Source organism: Coturnix japonica, chromosome 1 (assembly GCF_054131305.1).
Source record: "Coturnix japonica strain WE chromosome 1, WE-NBRP24, whole genome shotgun sequence".
Taxonomy (NCBI): domain Eukaryota; kingdom Metazoa; phylum Chordata; class Aves; order Galliformes; family Phasianidae; genus Coturnix; species Coturnix japonica.
Window position 1 is genome coordinate 6,694,384 of NC_140663.1, and position 18,671 is coordinate 6,713,054.

Genomic DNA, 18,671 nt, shown 5'->3' on the forward strand with positions numbered 1-18,671 from the left:
ATGGACTAGAGAGAAGCCAACCTAATTATGTCAAGGGGAAGTAATCTACTAAATAGTTCTTTTCTAGCTGGAAACTTTGGCATACTGAGTGATTTGTGGATCTACTTATTTTTCTGAAAAGATGTGCAAGAAAGATATTATGTTTGAATAACTGTTGGCAACTATGCAAAGCTATGTGTAGCGTAGATGTTACTGTTGGATATTGCTTTTGTTTCACCCTTCTTAATAATTTTCAAAAATTGGGTGATGTATAGATATGCATTGCTATTTTTCATACGTACTGAATGAGACAGTCTCTTATCAGGACTTCTGATTTACGTGTGACAGCTGCTCCAAACCCAAGCTTTTGGAATATGAGACATTGGTATATATATAACATATTCAATGTGTATTGCATCCAATCTGCCGCTTCAGATACGGATTTAATCTTACATCAGTGAGCACCAGAGACTGGCTTCAAAGAGACAGACTGACAGATGTTGTGTAAGAAGCCCCAGGACATTTCAGGAGTATGGTGTGACTGCCTCAGGGCTTCTGGGAGGGAAGAAAATGTCTCTTCCATTCCCTTAATGATAAATACTTCTATAGATATGCCTTTTAGAATACTTTGTGTCCTTTTGACACTGTTGAATTTGGGGTAGACTGAGAAATACAGTCAGATGAAAGGTACAGTAAAGCCACTGCCACCTCTCTGCCAGTGGGATCATGCAAGTTTATAATGTTTCTTCCTCAGAATATTCAACCAGCCTTGAGATACTTGCATTCCTGGGAACTGATAAGCCAAGAATTATAATTATACAGAATTTCTTGATTTTTTCCTACTAACTTCTTCTCTTAGTTCAATTTTTAGCATCCACAACAGCCTGCAATTTGCTGTTTCAACATACAATTGACATTGTCTGATTGTGAGAGACAATGAATAATGACGAACTCTTTGTTACTCGAAATTTTGCAGCTACCATTCCTCTTCTTCAGATATCTTTCTTCCAATCCTGGCTCTTGGTACTTGAAGTGATTGTACCTATGTAACTGCTGACATAAATTCCTGCCACCCAAGCTGACCCACAGTGGGATAAAAAAACTCCTACTGAAAAGTGGCTGATCTTTTTCTCTGCAAAAATGATTCCCCTGTGGTGTGGGTAACCACCTTCCTACTTATTCCCTATTGCCTACGGATACATAGACAAGCTATGTACTGGATCAAAAAAAGGGAAAAAAGGTGATATTTGTTGAAACACTCCTTTTGAAATTATGCATACCTATGGAAACAGGATATACTCTCAGACTGATGGGAATGAATGCCTTGAAAACAGAAGCAGCCAATTACTTAATGTAATCTAATTAAAATGAAAACTGAAAGAAACATTGTCCTGGTTATGAAAGAAGTGAATCCATGAGCTTTCTGTCACTGCTGAGATGGTCTGTAGCACAGAAGAATGTTTTTTCTTCTTTGACACTGATATGGTAATTAGGTCTTGTACACAGGCTGTGAAATCACACTGCTCATAGTAGTCCAGTGGTCTACTTCAGTTGTGCCCTTCTGTCATAAGGTTTTTGCCTTTTGAAACTATAGGTGACACTGAGAAAAACAACAGCTGCAGGGCTTAGCCTATATGAATCTGAGCTTAAGCCGTCATTCAAGATGGTTATGAGTGATATGGTCTGGCTTATTTAATTTAATCAAAAATAATCAGCTGTATGTTGATTTGACATAGTCAGTGAAACTAGAAGATGTTTTTACTTGTGACTAGCAATCACTGGCAGGGGTAAGGAACTTTAGAATATCCATGGCTTCACTGCCATAGGAATTCCTGGGCTGGAGCGCAGAGATGCAGAATAAAAGGGGACATATGTATTCTTTGTGTTTATTCAGTGTAACAAAACGCCAGAGAGTTTAAGCTTTATCATAGGTTTCTAAACAACTGAAAGAACAGGAGTAAAAGGAATCAACACTCACTGTGGTTAGTTTCTGGAGACTGAGGGAAAACATGAAAGGGAAGCACAGTTTGAAGGACAAGTGGATCATTTATTCCACTTGCAACCTTATACCATTCCAAGACATTAAATACCCTCCAATACCCTACTAAGAATCTATTTGAGACAAATATTATAAAACCAAAAGCTGAAGGTGCAGTGTGCCAGAAGAAAGGAGCAAGAGGTACTGAGGATATCTGTCTTCTGTTCTGGTCTTCTGAAGTGCTTGCACTGCATTCTGTCAGGTAACATTTCCTGGTAAAATCTATCTTAATATGAACAGTATATGAAAACAAAAGCAAAGAGAATAAATTTGGAAGCCATTCAGAAACTGCTGTCTGTAAGCGATATTTGAGAATTCGTTCATTGAAGTCAGCAGAATAATTTTTACCGGCTTCAGCGTGCTTAATTAGATGCTAAATTCTTGTAATCCTTTGGGTCAGGTGTAATTCTAGTTTCTGGCAATATGTCATGTTCACTTTATTTCAGCCTGGAAGTAAGACAAGGATTTCTTCTTTTATTTTATATCTCTATTGTTTACATAACAAAAAGCACATAAACTTGGCATGATGAGCATATATATATATATATGAGTATATATATATACTCAGAAATATAGGTGGCATAATTTATTATTAATGTGAAAGTAGAGATCTGAACAAAGTTTTATAAAAATCTCATGAAATCCACAGTTCAAAATAAACACTAAGACTTTCGGAAACTTCTGCTACCCTCAGGATACAAAATGACTAGAGGAAGTGAGCAGCTGGCAAAGATTAGAACTAAAGCAAGTGTTTTAAAGAATGAATAAAACTAATACAAAAAAGACTACACACTTGATCCACCCCTAGGATAAACTGATTAATCTAAGTCTTGAATTTTGTCCATCCCATATAAGCAGAATTTGATTCACAGGAATTGCAGACCAATGATTCTCACCTGATGGAGCTACAGTGACTTACCTGTATGGAGACGCTGCTATAGGAACCACCTATAACTCCTGCGATGAGTAATGGTAAATTCTCTTGAATGGCATATGAGCCATCTGGGCACATATATTCTGTTTCATCCACTTTAGTCAAAGATGCCCTGACAAACTCCAAAGACTGTTCTAAGGCATATGTATCCCTGGAACACGTGTCCAAGATGTGAACTCCAAGTTTAATTCCTGGCAGCAAATAATTGTCTCTGTTGATTTCATCGATGGCAAACAACATGGCCTCCAAGCGCTGGATGCCTCGATCCTCATTGATTCTCCCACATTCTTCTATCCCAGTGCCTTTTTCATTGACTGGGAATAAGCCACCTAAGACCAGGTCTCCTTCTATCTTAATTTCTTTCCTTACAAAGCTGTGATCACTTAGGGAAAGGAAAACTCCTTTGGAAAACAAAGCTAGTGCAAGGACTTGGAGTCTGGTGAACATCTTCATTGGTCCTGTTTTCGCAGCTCTAAGAAACATGGGTGGGAGCAAAAGTGCTCTTCATTTCTTCTGAGCCATTACCAAAACTGAAGCGTTGACCCACAAGTCAGTGAAGAGCGAGCCAGTAAGACTTTCCACTGGATTTCTAAAGAAGAGATGAAAATAATTAGAAAAGGCAAAAGGAGAAGTGAGTTGTTACAAAGCTTTATCAACAAAACATTTGAGCGGTGTTCATGGAATACAGATAGTATGGGTAATAAGGAATGTATTTGTCTTGTGCTATCATAAAGTTATTCTATTTGCTCCATAGCTGATTACAGACTAAGCATTTGCTATGACAGTTATGCAAAGGCCACAGACATGCAGGGTGATATACCTTATGTTGACTACTGTTCAGCAACGTTTTACGTTTTACAAAGAGAGAGATCAGTCTGTGTTTTGTTTTGCTTTGTTTTGTTTTGTTATGTTTTTATTTCTCATAGCATCCTGTCTTATTCCATGATCTCTTTATTCTGGACTCAGAGTCTTAGATGTTAGCATTCACTGCATCTCCAGCTGCTTCCAGCCTTCCCTTAGTAAGTTTTGTTCTTTCTGTTGACTGCACCCTACTTAAAATGCCTTCATCTGTGGCTCTACCACTGTGTTTTCTCCTTGCTGGTAGCTATTGCTGAATCCACCACTTGGTCTTCACTCGATCTTCATGTCCAAAGTTTCTTGCTAAAGTCCACCTGCCCTGACTTCTTTTATTGGACTGCTCTGTTGTGGTTTCACATCTATTTTTATGTTTCACAAGTTATTTGAAACACAGAAATGCCTACTTAAGCAGGTGGGAAACAAGGGCTGTGTCTGTACTAAAAAAGTAAACAAGGCCATATCATACCAGCTAACATATCCTTGGCACAGATTAGACTCAGATCAACTAACACTCTTCTAAAGAATGCCTGGGCAAGCAATGACCAGAAACTTTTCTCAGTAAATTATTTAGCTGTGTACACAGAGGCTTGGTCATTTTGTACTGGTTTGTCTCATCAACAGAGAATGGCTTGTGGTCCATTTTAGTTATTAGCATTGCAGCTCTGCATGGCACTTTACTAAGTGACCTACCAAGTGTATTTATTATGTGGAAGGTCCTGGAATAGAACCTGAATCTCCTTATGCCTTAATCACAAAATCATCCCTCCTTGAGGCACAAAAGGTTCGCTTCCAAGCAAATTAAGTCAAAAAAAAAAAAGGGGGGGGAGGTGGGAGCGTGGGGTGGGGGGGGGGAAGGAGATGAAAGAGAAAAAGAAGAGACATGACAAGGAAGAATCTTGTACTTGATGCCTGCTTAGGGCATGGAAATGCCTACAGCTGGACTTGCTCTCTTTATTATTAAGCACAGTTCAGTGCTCAGATCACAGAGAGAGCAGAGCAATGATGTATTTACTTGGGATATGATTTTACTCTCTCTAGGGTCAAAATATTCTGCCAGTGACCTTAAAAAGAGAAAAATAAGACTTTTGAATGATAATTAAGATAATTCTGTGACCCATACACAAAGTCTATCTATGCAGTACAAATACATGATTTATCTGTGGGCTCGCTGTCAGTATCTCTTCAAATATGTCAAAGCTTCTGCTTTGATCTCCAGCTTCTCATATAAATCAAGTGTGATCATATTCAAATGGATCAGTTTAATAATTTATTTCTGTAGTTACCTTTTTCTTAACAGAATATATATTATTATAAGACTTGCAGGGTTATTAATAATTTGGAAATACTTACCACAAAGGAATTGAAATAAGCAGCAACTAAGGTTTAACCGTGAATGATGGATGAGCAAGCTTATTTCAAGGCAGTTGTTTATCATGATGCAATATCAATTTTGCTTCACCAAACTGTGTAAAATGATAGCATTTTATTCATATTTACATCAACTTTGTTCTCTCATAAATCAGAAATGTGACATAAGAACAGTTAAAGATCTTTCACTCCAAACCTAGGAATATATGTGTAAACTGAGCTGCAGGCTGTCTCAGAAGAACTTTGCATTCAGAGATAAGTGATATATTAATGGAAAACAAGCTTCATCATTCCTCAGTGATCTATATGCAGGCGAGTTTGTTGATCGCTTATGGCCTATCAACCAGTTCCTGAAAAGACTTTTTATGCGTAATGTTAGGAGGAGTAACAAAGTAATTGTTCAGCAATCATTTCTATTCCAGACCTGATACTATAATTTGCCAAATAATACTCAAATGTATGCAGGACATAAAATATCGAAAACATCCAATTGAAAATAATTATCAGACAAAAGGGCAGCATTTTTCACATACATTTTTTTGTATGATTAATAATTCAATTGGACTGTCTTCCACTGTCATTGTTACACTGCATGGGTAAAAACAGACCTTTGGAGTCTGTTTGTTAGTTTGATTTCATGCAGTATCCATTCTTGCTGCTTCTGTAACTTCTGTCATCACTGTGTCATGGAAACTATTCCTATATTTACTCTTATAACACACCAGGGACTTTCATCTTTGTTTCTTTAATTTGAAAGAATCTCTGATAGCAAAACAAAATTTTCCATCTTGAAACCGAATTTTTCTCTGGAGACATTTGTGGCCAGGTTGGGTGGGGGTTTGGGCAATCTGATCCAGGGCCTGATTTAGTGGTTGGCAACACTGCCCACAGCAGTGGTGTGGGAAACAGACGATCATTGAGGTCCCTTCCAACTCAAGCTATGACAGTGTGAAACCGTAGGAAGACCAGCATTTCTTTGACCAGCATATGCAGCATTTTGCTTTCTAGGAAAACACAATCATCCCATCTTATGTGTTCAGATTCTTAATTTATAAATAGGAAACAGTTACAAAAACTCTAATCTGGTCATCAGATATAATTCTGTCTCAGAAAACTGTGCCCTGCTGCCTATTTAGCTGTGTTGCCAAAGAGCCGGTTGGTGAGTGGAAGCTGTAGTGTGAAAGCTGGTTAGACTGGAGAGCTTCCCACTGGGGCTCTAATGGAGTGATGCTTCCAGGATGAAAGCAGTTTGTAAAGTAGTTCAGGGTGACCAGTGAGTAGCATCACTATGGTGACACCAAACAGACAGCTTGATGTGAAGAAGGGAGGATATTTTAAAGCAGCTTGCAAAGACGGTCTAGCATCACAGTTTCTCTCCTGTTCTTGCTGGTGTGCTCCTCCTACATGCTTTCTATGCAACTTGCATAATTCACAAATATCTATAGGGACATTTATTACTTCTTCCGGGCCAATACAGAACATATTTCTCCCCTGAACCATTGTGAAGGCAGCACCCTGGGTCAACCTTTGCCATTTTCTAACAGAAGAGATTTCACCATGCTGACCATTGCATTTTGTCTTTGCAATAATCCTCTCCTAAAGTCTGGAAAAGACCACTATGATCACTCAGTCCAGTCATCAACCCAGTCCCTCCATGCCTACTAACCATGTTCCTCTGTGCCACATCTGCCCTTTCTTTGAACACCTCTGGGGACGGTGACTCTACCACTCTTCCTGAGAGGAAATTTTTCCTAATATCCAACCACATATCTAGGAAGTTAAATGAACATTTCAGAAAGAAGCATTTGTTGATCAAACTACAATTTCCTCATTTTTCATTTATGTTTAATATTTTAACTCTGGCCATAGACAGGATTGTATTTTTTTAGGGGTTCTGTTAATATAAAAAATATTAAAACCATATACAGCCATATAGAGTTTGGATCCCGGGTGGAAATAGATGTAAAGACTAGGCATAGAAGTGATCCAAATATCAAACTGAAAAATAAACAGGAACAGGCACAAAGAGAACAGTTTCCATGTCTGGATCAGATAGCTTCTGCCAGCACTTCCCTGTGTGAATTTAGCCAGCAGCACTCTGCTTGTGAACTACCTTTCCTGGGCAGGCTGCCTTCATTTTTCACCATCAAAGGTCCACAGGGGAGAGTGACATCTGCTCTTGGAGGACCCTGTCAGAACTACCTTCAGAAAAAAGCACTTTTAAAATTATTATTATTATTATTATTATTATTATTATTATTATTATTACTACTTTACACAACATTTCTGTGCTTATAAAAGGTTGACTGCACAAATTCACTTGTACACATTCGCTTATTTACTATGGATGTGCACATTCTTTTCCCCAAAACATCAAGAATCAGGAAAAAAAGAAAGATATCTGGGTTTTCCATATTCAGTATTCTACTGATATCATCTGCAAAACAAAATCTCTTTCATGGCTTTCTTCCAGGGGTGTATGCACATAACAGCTCTGGTCTTCAGCAGCCTTTTTGCTTTCAGCTCACAGAATAGAACCACCTGTGCTATTGGTTCAGAAGTGAATTCTTGTTAGGCTTGAGGTGTCATTGCAATCTCTTTCTGAGTATCAAACTCTGAAAAGAAGTGCAATTGCATGTTCCATTTAGCCCGATGACTTGTAAGTAGAGTATGATTGTTCACAGATCAATGAGAAATTTGCTGACACCTTCCACCATATCAACACCGATGTCTGGCATTAGCAGTCTGTCTAACAGCGGTAGACTTTCCAATTTTCCACTTACGAGGTTAAGGATGGAATGAGAATCTTCATTGACTGCTGAGGCAACCTGAGATCTCCTAGTAGGTTCCAAAGCCAGTATCTAACTAGCAAATGGGACAGTGTTCATGAATAAGCTAAAACTACAAAGGATTTTTTTTTCATTTCCTTATTCTCTACCCCTTGCTATCCTAATTTTCCTTACATTCCCCCCTTCATCCCCTCCTCCCTGCAGCATTTTGCAAGGCTTATCTGTTTATCCATCTTCCTGTGAAAAGATGCAACAGGAGCTGACGTGGGTGCTGGAGAAGATTATGTTTAGCTTTATTGTGGGTGGCTCCCTCTTGGCAGTCATAGATTTTTACTGCATTATTCAGGACTATAATGTGATATTGTGGTGCTGGAGCCATATTTCAACTCACTATCACCTACCATCCTTAATAAACTTTCTTTGGAGGCAGACTGCTCTCAGTGGAAAGTCACAGGGGAAGTTCCCATGCTTGTGCTCTTGTTCCACATTATAACATTGAAGCTAGTGATTCCTTCAATATATCTGTCTCCAAGGGCACACCAACAGAGATATATCTTTCCCTGAGCCCTTGCTGTGCCTTATAAATTTTGTCTAGAGAAGTGTATTTCTAAGACAATTCCAATTTTGACTCAGAATTCTTGCTCATTTTAAAGACTGACACAAGATAAATGCCAAGATGTCTTTCTCTCAGAGATCATGGATAACTTACACAGCAGCACTGCTCATCCAAAATGTTTGGCACATTTATATGTGCTCTACCAGAACTTGACCTTAATGCCTGATGAGAACTGCACTGAAAGATGTCTCACATCATCAGAAAAGAGTGATGGACAATCTTGAGACTCCTTACCAATTATAATTAGATGTGCCATTACATCTGGAAATGAAATATTTCTAAGGGAATCCAAGCCTTACATTGACAGGTATTTACCAGGTACACAAATTGAATCAGGAAGTCAAAAGAAGAGGAAAAAAGTTGTGGACGGCAAGGTGAGGTAGAGAAAACAAGTAAATTTCCTCTATGAAAGTAGAGATATTTCCTTCATGAAATGTTAATCAGGTGCTGATGCATACATTTCTGAAAATAAATCAAAGTGCTTTAAATTTCAGTTTCTTGCTGTTCTTTCTGTCTCTTTTTTTTTTTTCCCATCTTCTTTATTTTATCTCCCTGGGAAAAAAAAAAATTAAAAATGGCTACATAGCTTGGTGACTTTTTGCCTTTTATTTCAAATTGGGGATCCATACCAGAAAAACATGAATTAATACTCCCATGCTACACATCCTTTGCATGGGAGCATAAGCAACACAATTTTATCCTATGCATGATATGTTGTAGAAGTGTTGCCATTCTATTGGAAAAGCCATGAACGTCCTGGGGTTGATTTCAATATTAAGGGTGACATACAATGCAACACGTAAAATGTTGGTATAGAGGAAAACCATTCCTCTTAAAATACAAACTTAAATGCCATTATGTTGGAGGAGAAGGAAAAAAAAAGAAATCAGAACAGTGTATTACTGTTTATAGTCTGTTAACATCAACGAGAGATGCTTTATGTTTTCTACAATGTCAACATAAAACAGATGCCCAGACTTTGCCTTAGAGATACGTGGCATATTCATCCTGTTTCAAAAATAGAACTTAAAATATTCAGTGCACAGGAAAACAAATGTCTCTGATATGATATTCTTGAAGTTTCTAGATATTAAAGGATTCTGTAGATTGCAGCAGGACCTATTAATTTAGCCCAGCAAAGAACAAGGAGACATCGATAATTACAATACATTATTGTAATGTGAAAATATGATTCTTTGCTTCTTGTTAAATCAAATGAATGTATTCAGCACTGGCTGAGTCTTCAATAACAAATTTGGTCTTAGAAGTTGGAGCTGTAATGAGCAGACCACCAGAGCTGAAGATCCAGATCAGACAGTGCAGTCTCTTAACTTATCTGAGTTTGTTCAGTACTTTGACAATCAGTATATTCATGAATATTGGGAAGGCTGGCCATGAGCCTGAGGCTTTGCACCATCTGGACAATTTGTGGTGTAATGATCTTGGTGTAATGCAGGGTTAGACCTTTGCAAGTCCTACCATCCTCCCGTCTGTCTCTTTTTTGGATTGAGCTGAATCCTACTGCTTTTTATCCTTCTGCTTATTTCTTCCAGGCATTGGTGACAGCTGAAAGCACATCAGCAAAGACTGCAATGAACAGATGAGTGCTATCTGCTTATTGATTGTATGCTATTCATCTTTAGTATCACTGCATTCTGTGTGGTCCTGGACAGACACTGAATAGGTAAAGAGGGAATAATACAACGGCTTTGTGGACAAAGGAGCAGCTGGTTTATGTGACCTGTGGATGTCACAGCATTGCTCCTGTCAGGTGGTCCAGGGACACCATTGCCATATAAAGGTCAACAATGCCAAAGGCTGGATAAGAGATCTCAGGGCATAAATGTAGAGTTTTTCTCAGACAAAGCTAATAATGAAATATTCAGTATCATGTCCTTACATGTAGCTTTTAGCCAAGTGGATCTTTAACACCTGTGCTTAATGCAAATGAATCTTAACTCAGTGAAGCTGGTTTCTGCCTAAGTGCAGTCCCTAAGGGATATCTGTGCATTTAGGCTTCAGACAACTGCTTAGCTTTTCCTTCTTTCTTGATTCTTAAGCATCAGATTTTCTACCTTCACATAGCTCTGTGTAGTGCTTTAACCCTCTTCAGGTCTCTGTAACATCTGCAGGGTTTTTCCAAAACTTGGATCAGTCCACGACCCCATGCTCTAGCTGAGGTTCTCTGCCTTGGCATCCTTGGCTCCTGCCAAAGGGTATTGGCACTGGCTACCAAATTCACTCTTATTGCTCCTGTGCTAAGACATTTCCATCACGTGGCAATGGGGCAAAAACATGGCTGAACCTCACCATACGTGGAGGGCAGAGAGTCCTTTCTCATTATAGCTGGTGTTGAGATTCAGTTTGGCTGCTAACACAGCCAGTGTTAGTCATTCAGGCCTTGTAGAGAAGTTGTGCATACCCTTTCTCTTTGTCTATATAAAGGATGACTTTTGCTGTCACCTAAGCTGTTCCAGCGGGAATCAATCTTGGCTGAAAGCCCCAGGTAACTGCATTCAAGTATAGTCCAGTACCCCTCCATATCACCAGCTATTATAGAAGAAACTTTCCAGGAACAGCAAAGGGGAAGGCCAGAAATAGGCCAAACCTCCTCCTTGTATCCTTCTCACCCAGTCATGGCTTGTTTAAAAGCCAACTAAAAGCCTTCCAAGATTGGTGGCCTCACTTCTTCCTGATCTGAGATGTATCTCCTTGCTTACCACAGGAGAGCTAAGCACTCAGCTGGGAATTTTCCAAGATGAGATGGTTTCTCTCATTTTCAAATGAGGCATCATTTCTCCTTCTGATGTTTACACCAGAAGCTTTTTGGAGAGAGAGCTGTTGCCTTACCCCTGGCTGTTCAGTGCTGCACTCTGTCTCATAACAACCAGCCATTTATTGATGAGATTCAATCTGCCAAACTTGCATACTTAGCAGATGGCAACCTTTGACCTCCCTCAAGAGAATCTCCTGATTATTCTGACCCAGGGATCTAGTAAGAAATGCATGGTATGTCAATGGCCATGAAAATCCTTCTAATGAAAACTCAGGTACTTGCTTTAGGAGTATTAACTTGTGTGGCATCTACAGAATGAGAGCAAGATAGGGGCTCAATTACATGAGTAGGATCTGACTGGTCATATATGTTTTGTTATATGTTGTATTTTTTATGTCTCATTATATTCTTGATAATAACAGAGACTACCAGCAGAAGATCAAAATAGGAAAATATTCTATTTAGGTTTGTAAAGAAATGATAGAACTGAAGTGTTTAACTGTGGATTGTAGCATTTCATTGATGACTTTTTTTTTTTTTTTTTTTTTTTTTTAACAACATAAAAGGATTAAAATTCTAACAACAGTAGTGTCTCTCTAAACGATCCCTTCCCCCTCATATGGAGACACCAGAGCCCAGACTGGTAACTCTTCCATCTCAGGAATGTTGCCTCCAGGCTACAGCATTCATTGAAGTGTGAAATCACAATTAACGGAGCAAGTGTTTTGTAAGTGAGCAGAGACTGCTGCAAATTACATCCTGCTATTAGCTGATTTTAGAACAACATTGTTGAACAGCTTCATGATTACTGGGCTGTGGCGTGTATTAAAAAACCATTAATAAAACGTAATTGATTGTGAATTGTTCTTGCTGCGTTTATAGTTTTAATCGTAAATGTCACAGAAGTTTACTGGAAACAAAAGCTGCCTTCAGTTGTCGACAGGAACTGGATTGTTCTAAAAATTTAGAGAACCTGATCTGCAGCTGCTGTAGATCAGTAAACTGCTACAACCCATGTGTTCTGCTGACTTCAGAGTTCCTCTTCATGTTTTTATTCCCCAGTCAGCAAAGAAAGGTGTGAGACTGCCTCATCTCTGCCAGAAAGTACCTCTGGGAGCTTGATGGAAACAATATCCTCAGTCCCTTGAACCTGCCATTCACTTAGCTTACCCTTAGAAGCAGGTAATGCCACTAACGGGGAACAGGGTCTGTCAGTTTTTATTTACTGAGAAACAAGCAACAGTACAGATGTATACTTAGAAAATATTCACTTTTCGTTCTCTCTTTTGCGCCCGAATTATTTTCAGATCTCAAACCGTGTTCTCTTTCATTAAGACAGTATTTAATTCTGATCCATGACCTCGTCTTGGTTCATGTGTGCCACTGTAGGTTTATGGCTGTATTTTCAAAGTTGGGTGCCCTGGTATGAATATAAGGAATATAAGACCATTCACATCTAATCCGGGACTCTGACAGAATTTGGGTCACAGCCAGTGATGCAAACTGTCTGCTCTCCTACACCATTTAATGCTGCTCACTCTCAGGATGAGAGCCCCTAACCACACAACTCCAGATATTACCTGCACTTGCTGATCAAGTAAGAGTGAAACCTAGGTCCACTTATTAGCCAGCTTTAGTTAGGAGATAGAACTGAGCCAAAATCCCCAGAGAAGCCTTCTTAGATATGCGTACTGCACTTTGCCTTAGCTGTTTTCTATAGATATTTAAACTAAATGAATTTCATGAGTTTTCTCACCTCGCAGAGAGGTGGGATAAAGAGAGAAATAAAAGCTTAGAATTCTGTTTGTAACCACCAGAAAAGCTAGATGGAGGAGCACAGAAAAATCTTAGAAGATAACCTAAAATGCAATAACAAAATATCTGTATTATTTATTGACTTTTTGGCAGCCTCTGCCTTGGCAAATATTCTAATATAAACAAGGAGTGGATTGCTGAAAAGCATTTCCTGCAAAAGAGCTAGCAGTAAGAGTGTTTTATATATATGTATATATACATATACAGAAATAATTCTATGAAGGCCAATATTTCATGTTTCTGGAAAGTTGTATCTTTCAAAGACAGCAACAAATGTGCCTCATGCTGACAGAGGGAGTGACTTGTACAAGCATAGATCTAAATATAAATACCACACAGTTAATTTCTTTTTGTGACACAACTCTTTGTAGGCAAAGGTGAATCCTGGAGCAAACACCTCCAGACTGCTCCTCTTTTCATCTCCTCCATCCGTCCCTCAGATCTTGTGTAATCTGTTTGTTTGATTCTTTTCATGTGGTTCTGCAGCAGTGTATGTACATGCACATATATTTTTATGTGAAAAGCCAGAACCTCATATCCTCAACATACCCACTGCTTTCTCTCATTGTAAATGGCCATCACTATGGTAACAACTGTTTAACACAAAATGTAGGGAGACAATTAGAAGAGATCATAATACATGAGATACAAACGTGTTCCCTGTAAAACCACAGATTGATTCCCACCATGGCTCTTGTTGCTAACTGCTCCAGGACAGCATGGGGCCCTTGGCACCTGTGATCTGGCATATTCAGCTCAGTGCAGTACAGGCAATAGTTTTTTCTGATCCTGTCTTTGTCTTTATTCTTCTCTGCATTTCAATCATCCAATCAGCCTCAGTATTGAATTCAGTGGTTGACCAGCCTGAAAATTCATTTCTTTGGAATTAGTGTTCTGCAACAGTTTGCCTGGTGGCAGATCAAGGGACTGACTGCATCACAGGACAAAGTACACCACAGGGTTGTGACACTTCTCCTTGTGAGGAGCCTCTCTGTGGTGCCAAATTTCAGAGTTCAAAATTAAATGGATGCTAAAGCAGAGAAAGAGCAACTATGAATAATCTGAAGAATTACAGAATCACAGAATTGTAGGGTTTGGAAGGGACCTCTAGAGATCACTGAGACCAACCCCTCTGCAGGCCCTCTTGCATCATGCTGCACAGGTAGGCATTCAGATGGGCCTTGAATGTCTTCAGAAAAGGGGAATCCACAACCTCTCTGGGCAGCCTGTTCCGTGCTCCATCACCCTCACTGTGAAGTTCTTACACATGTTGGTGTGGAACTTCCTATGCTCCAGTTTATGGCCATTTTCCCTTGTCCTGTCCTCACAGACTGCTGAAAAGAGGTTGGAAAATAAATTTCTAGCAACGTTACGTGATAGCTGGTAATTCAGTCTTTGACCAACTTCTTTCAAAACCTGTACAAACTTTGTTTTTTGTTTCTTTGTTTAACCACCTTAGTAAAAAGCAGGTGAATGTATCCTTATTCATTCTTTACTCTTTCAATGAATCACCTTATTCTTATAAACAATTCAGATGGATAAATTGTGGCCACTGTGGTCCACCTTCATAAAAAGTCCTTGGGAAATCCTTTTCTGAACTCCAGACAGAAAAGAAAGTCAAGCAATTAAGAATACTGTGTAAGGTTCTGTTCTCAGCTGAGCACTGTAGAAGTGGATCTATCTTCAGAAAGTGGACACTATACACCATTAGTGGTATGGGAAAATGCCATCTGGGGATGAGTAAACCCACTGCGAAGAGGAGACTAGTGAGGCTGGTCCTCTAACACCAGGGTAACATATAGAATGACAAGAAGGCAAACATATAAATGTGAAGCATTCATTGCTGGCTGGAAAGAACTGAAAGTGACTCTGATACTGCCATGATGGAAATGAGTAGGTTGTGGGTGATGGCTGTTCACTGGCTTCTCTGCTACAAGAGTGACTGGGCACATAGGAAGGCTGTGGGTTGCATGCTCAGAACTGATGAGGGCAAGGGATTGTCCTGCCAAGACACTTTTGGATTTTACTCTGTGCTTCAGCTAGGGATAAACAGGGACACAGGAGGTTCTGTCTGAATGTCAGGAACAACTTCACTGTGCAGGTGACAAAGCACTGGCACAGGTTTCCCAGAGAGGCTTTGGAATCTCCTTGGAGATATTCAGAAGTCATCTGAATGTGATCCTGGTCAGTCTGCTCTGGGTGTCCCTGCTTGAGCAGATGATGGACAGAATGACCTCCACGAGATTGCTTCCAACCTCAACCAAATATCCCCTCTTTTAGTTTGGGAACATTTCCCCTTGTCCTGTCACAACAGACCCTGTAAATAGTATGTCCCCTTCTTTCTTACATTCACCCTTTAGATCCTGAAAGGCTGCTATCAGCTGACCGCAGAGCCTTCTCTCCCCCTGGATGAACAGCCCCAACTCTCTCAGCCTGTCCTTGAAGTAGAGGTGTTCATCCCTTGGATCATTTATTTCCAGACTGGGTTGAAATACACTCTTCAGGTGCTGCCACCACTACAGAAATCCACAGGGTGAGTATTAGTCGAGGCTAAAACTGTTTTGAATAGCTTTTTGAGTAGAGGTTTATTATTTCTTGAAAGGTACAATCCATATTAGGGATGTACTCTGTTTTCACTCCAAGAGGGGTTAGAACTGATTTATTTGGGGAGGTCAAGTGCTGAGTGTCTTTCTGTGTGGCCTGTGTGCCTTGTAATAACAAGCTCTCTTGTTAATACAGTTCTTATTGCAACTTAAAATTATTACTTACATCCTGAATTTCACTGAGGTCGGCATGAATGAAAAATAATCCCATAAAGAATTCAGGAGCTTGCCAAGAGTCACTACATGTGTTTATTAACAAAACTGAACCAGAGGTGAGGATTTCTTTTCTTTCCTTGCACTTCCTTGCTTTGATCAGGCAGAAGCTCCAAATCTGCCAAAAATTCTCCTGTCCACAGGAACGTCAGTAGAACAGTCCATGCTGCAGGAGGAGTGAAAATGCTCTGCTGTGATAACTGCCCCAGATTCTTCTGTTGAACACTGACTGAAAAATGGAAGCTGGAAAACCACAAACTGACAAAATCCTAGACTTTAGCAATGTGATGGTTTTGCTGGGAAAAAAAGAACCATGGTTTAAGTTAGACAACATTATGTGCTTCTAGAACTATCTGTCTCAGTTTGGCAACAAACCAAACTCTCCCTTCAGGGCTCAGACCCAACTGCTGGGCTATGGAGTACGCTGGGACACTTTTCCCTAGGAAAGAATAAGTGTGAACAAAATCCTCTGCCTTTTCCTATTACATACAGGAATGAAAAACTTTCATGCAAGACCAATGAGTGCTGTGCAAGCGGGTGACAATACTCAAATGATGAGTCCTATCAAACAATTACATGAGAAACAGCCCACACTTGCTCCATCACAGGCTGCAGTTTTCAGTACATCGTAGTGGCTCAGAGAACCGACACCTTTCTCTACAGTACAAAGTTATCTCAAGCAGAAGTAGCAGCTGTCACAGATAGTCAGTTGCTTGAATGTAAGGATTTCTCACTGGTTTGAATACACCACCAAACTGTTAAGTGTGCCTACCTGTAGGCTTTCCTCTCTAAAACACAGTTACAAGGTGTGAAATCAAGGTTCACTGAATTCAGAGCCAAGGTTTCTCTGACTTCACATGAACCCTCAGCTTACGTATTTTCTTTCTGTTAAAATGCTATATTTTATTTTTCTCTGAGACAGATTCATTGTCTGACATTTTCCAGCTGATGTCAGATAAATTACAACACTGATATACCCCACCCATGCAAAGGAGGTTTATGGAAAGTCTGTTTTCCTGTAAATTTCTCTGTATTCTCAGGTGTCTGCTGTTGTGGCTAAACTGACCCTTCACCCTTCTTTTTCAGTGGGATTTTAATCATGTTCTCATTCCCTTATTCAGACTCCTTACATTCCTCTAAAGGATAACTGTAAAAAATTAATATCCTTGAGGTTTGCATTTCATGCAGTTTTGTTGAAACTGGCTAGTATTCAAACTTTGCTGGTATTGACAGCTGTTGTAATTGCATAGGCTATATTTCCTTAGGAAACCAGCCTGCAAAAGGCCGGATTACCCCATGGGGACTGTTCTATCCTTGCAGTGTCCCAAGCTCTAACATTTAAATCTAATCTATTGCTCAGCAAGTCCATTGCACAGTGTTACTCCAGGAGTTAGTTAATTGTAGCATGCAATTTAACTAAATATATTTTAGACACTGAAATACGATGAAATAAATTACACCCAACTGTATTTGTTTCTCTCCTCTGATAGCAAGAGGGCCTGTGGAGATGGACAATGGAGTTTTCTGCATCGATTGAGCTCTTTAGATTCCTATTTAGTCAGCGAGATCAGAGTAGGTAAAAGAATTTGGATTGTGATTCATTTCATCAAAAGCTCACATGTATTTTAGGCTGAATCACACCCTCAGCAATATTGACTAGATTGATGAAACCCACATTAAGCCAAGACAGCTAGTTCACATGCAAACATCTACAACAGAGATGTCCGGATAAGATGGATTTCCTCTTTATGCACTTTTAGCCTTTTCTGATACAGCTAAAGACCTGCCCCTTCGTCATATTACTTGTATACTGTCAGACTCCTGAGTCTTAATAGTAAAACTGCCCTCTTTTTGAGTAGAAGAAATATAATATGAAATAGGAAGAACTCACATTCTGCAAATCTATTTTCTCTGTGCGTAGTGTTTTAACTGCACTGTGAAATCATTGATTTGCTGGCTCTGAGCTGTTTTTTTCATCAAGCCCAGAGGATAAGCTTTTTTTTTGCACACCACGTTTCTCTCTGGTACTGCTAATGCTAGCTCATTCTCCTTCAAATCTTATATAAAGCTTTTACAGGAGAATGCATTTGTGATACGCTTTTCAAGGTTTTTTATTTTATTTTTTATTTTTTTTTATTTTTTTAAGAAAAATATGAATAAAACAGTAAACTGGAAGACTGTCAGTGGCTGCTGTAGTTTATCTGCATTCTAACGCAACTCACAGGAAAATGCAAAGTCGATTAAAACCAACCAAGCGTAATAAATATGTTTTTTTGATTCTGTCAGTATGGCTAAAGATGAAAGCTAATGGCAAATCCAGATACAGTCACATAGATCAAATGATCTATCAGTCTGTAAGCTTGCATTCATGACAGATAAATGCTCTTATTATCTTCACAGCATGCCCAAGTCGATCCAGCATAACTTGGTGAGTTAACTTGGTACTCTGTAACTAGGATGCTTTTATGTGTAATGCTTGCTTTTTACAATTTTGCAGATGCTAACAGTTTTGTTTCCTCAGTCTGTCAGTGGCTCCCTTCATTGATTACAGTTCATTTCTGTCTCTCAGCAACTCTCAGTCTTTTCCCACTCCTTATTCCTAGTCAGAATCTTCTTGGGCTCTTCATAGAATCATAGAATAGTTTATGCTGGAAGGGAGCATAGAGTTCATCCAGCTCCAAC

At 39.3% G+C, this 18,671-nt stretch overlaps 1 protein-coding gene across 6 annotated transcripts in view; it reads right to left on the bottom strand.

Moving 5' to 3' along the window:
• The window catches only part of GRM3 (glutamate metabotropic receptor 3), a 105,079-nt gene that overhangs the window by 42,322 nt on the left and 44,086 nt on the right, over positions 1-18,671 (bottom strand). For all 6 annotated transcript variants that reach the window (XM_015875612.3, XM_015875707.3, XM_085512718.1 and 3 more), the window contains one exon: positions 2,937-3,540. In XM_015875612.3, coding sequence (XP_015731098.1) covers positions 2,937-3,434 — 498 coding nt within the window. In that variant the 5' untranslated portion in view covers positions 3,435-3,540. The remainder of the gene's footprint in view (positions 1-2,936; positions 3,541-18,671) is intronic.